The sequence below is a fragment of the Cucurbita pepo genome, chromosome LG13 (genome assembly GCF_002806865.2).
Source record: "Cucurbita pepo subsp. pepo cultivar mu-cu-16 chromosome LG13, ASM280686v2, whole genome shotgun sequence".
In the NCBI taxonomy this organism is placed as follows: domain Eukaryota; kingdom Viridiplantae; phylum Streptophyta; class Magnoliopsida; order Cucurbitales; family Cucurbitaceae; genus Cucurbita; species Cucurbita pepo.
This window is the reverse complement of record NC_036650.1, coordinates 5,560,374-5,562,554: the sequence shown is the minus strand read 5'-3', so window position 1 is coordinate 5,562,554 and position 2,181 is coordinate 5,560,374. Positions and strand designations below refer to the sequence as shown.

Genomic DNA, 2,181 nt, shown 5'->3' with positions numbered 1-2,181 from the left:
TTTTATTAAAATAAAATTTTAAAAAGTTTCAATAATATTCGGTCGAAAAATTAAATTGTAATTAAAAGATTAGATTATATATAGTTAATTTTTTATTATCTAAAGTCTTCATTTACAAGCTGGCAATGGTTGTAACTAATGCAATTTGAATGAACAAGTCTTTAATGAGAAACCCCACGACTCTAAATGTGTTCTTGATAATTGAATTTTTCTATTTTAATTATTTAAATAAATATTTAATTACTCGATGAAATCCAAATGATTAATCTTAATTAACATGACGTGGTGTAAACTATTNTAAATAAATAAATTAATTAATTAATTAATTAAAAAGGAAATTGCCACCTGGCTACATTTAGCTCAAGTAAAGGCCAGGTCTTTTTCCTCCATATCCATGGACCATGAATCTCTCACTATATATATATATGTGTGTGTATATATATAGTGAGAGATTCATTGGGAGTTGATAACTTTACTCGTCTGTGAGAAATTGGAGAGAAATTTGTTTGAGTATGGGAAGGCAACCTTGCTGTGATAAAGTTGGGTTGAAGAAAGGGCCATGGACTGCTGAAGAAGACCAGAAGCTCATCTCCTTCATCCTTAACAATGGCCAATGCTGTTGGAGGGCTGTCCCTAAACTTGCAGGTACTCCTCTCTCTATCTCTTTTCGTTCATGTCGAGAAAAGGGTCGTGTTTGATGCTTGATGTCGGACTGGTTGAATTATGTTTTGTGATGTTGAGAAAATGATCGTGTTTGATGTTTGATTAGTTGAATTATGTTTCGGGAATTTGCAGGATTGTTGAGATGTGGGAAGAGTTGCAGGTTGAGATGGACTAATTACCTGAGGCCGGATTTAAAAAGAGGTCTTTTGTCGGAATACGAGGAGAAAATGGTCATTGATCTTCATTCTCAACTCGGGAACAGGTCTTTTTAGCTTCTTTTTATTATTATTATTTTTAATTAATTTAATTTTGAAACGAACTTAATTTTATTGTTTTTTTTTTTTTACTAGATGGTCAAAAATTGCTTCCCATCTTCCGGGAAGAACAGACAACGAGATAAAAAATCATTGGAACACCCACATAAAAAAGAAGCTAAGAAAAATGGCAATCGACCCTCAAACTCACAAGCCCATTTCTCTAATCGACGATACTCATTTATCTCAAAAGGACCAAAACCGCCGCAAATCTCAACGAAAGCAGACTCCACCACAACCATCACCACCAAAAGAGCTCAAGAACGAGGTAGCAAGCGATGAAACAAACATAATGAACTTGATTATCGACGGGTTCTGCACGGAAGAAGTTCCTCTAATTGAGCCACACGAAATTCTAATCCCTTCCGCTTCGTGTTCCTCAACCGCAACAACTTCTTATTCATCTTCTAGTACTTCTACTTCTTCATTGTGTTCAAACTCAGAATCAGCAGCCAATTTGCTTCAAGATTTGGCGAATGAGTTTCCAGAGTTTGAGTGGCCAAATATTTTTGAAAATGGCATAGTGGAGGAGCTTTTACAAGATGATTTTGGTAGCACTTGGGATTTTGTGGCTAATAATTATGGCTTCCTATGAATCATGTCAAAAACTTCATATTTTCTGTTTTTTTTTTCTTTTTTTCTTACTTAGATTCAATAAATATCACAATAACGATAAAACTTTGAGTTACATCGATGATTTATCATCATATCAAAGTCATTCCACTAACTGTCTAAAAAAACATAACCATCGTAAGATCTTTGGTTGAGCTTTTATCGAATCAACACGTGTTTCATGTGAGTTAGGACGTAAACTTCAACGAACAATAGTTGATAACGACCTCGAAATTTGAAGTTTATTTACTTATAATTTTATTTTTTGGTTGTATTGGTTTAGATTTATTCACATAAATAATAAATAAAATTAATAAAAATTTAAAAAATAAAATAAATAATTGAAATTAATGAGGGAGATATTTTATTATTTACGTAAATAATAATACATATTTGATTTTAAAAGTATTTAAAATAAAAAAAACGCGGGATTGTTTTAAATATATATAATAAAATAGTGCCACTTGAAGGAAATCAAATATTTATTAATTGATTTGACTAAGTTTTGTCCTTGACTTGTGAATAAAAATGCAAATTAATAATAGAAATTATTTTTTTAATAAAAAAAGTTGAATAAAGTCATTGTTTTTTT

At 31.1% G+C, this 2,181-nt stretch overlaps 1 protein-coding gene across 1 annotated transcript; it reads left to right on the top strand.

Annotated features, from left to right (window-relative positions):
* Nucleotides 1–512: 512 nt before the first annotated feature.
* LOC111808733 (transcription factor MYB20-like) lies at nucleotides 513–1,572 on the top strand. Its single transcript, XM_023694884.1, has 3 exons — nucleotides 513–645; nucleotides 796–925; nucleotides 1,014–1,572. The coding sequence occupies exons 1-3, from the start codon at nucleotides 513–515 to the stop codon at nucleotides 1,570–1,572; spliced, it is 822 nt and encodes a 273-aa protein (XP_023550652.1).
* The last annotated feature ends 609 nt before the right edge of the window (nucleotides 1,573–2,181 follow it).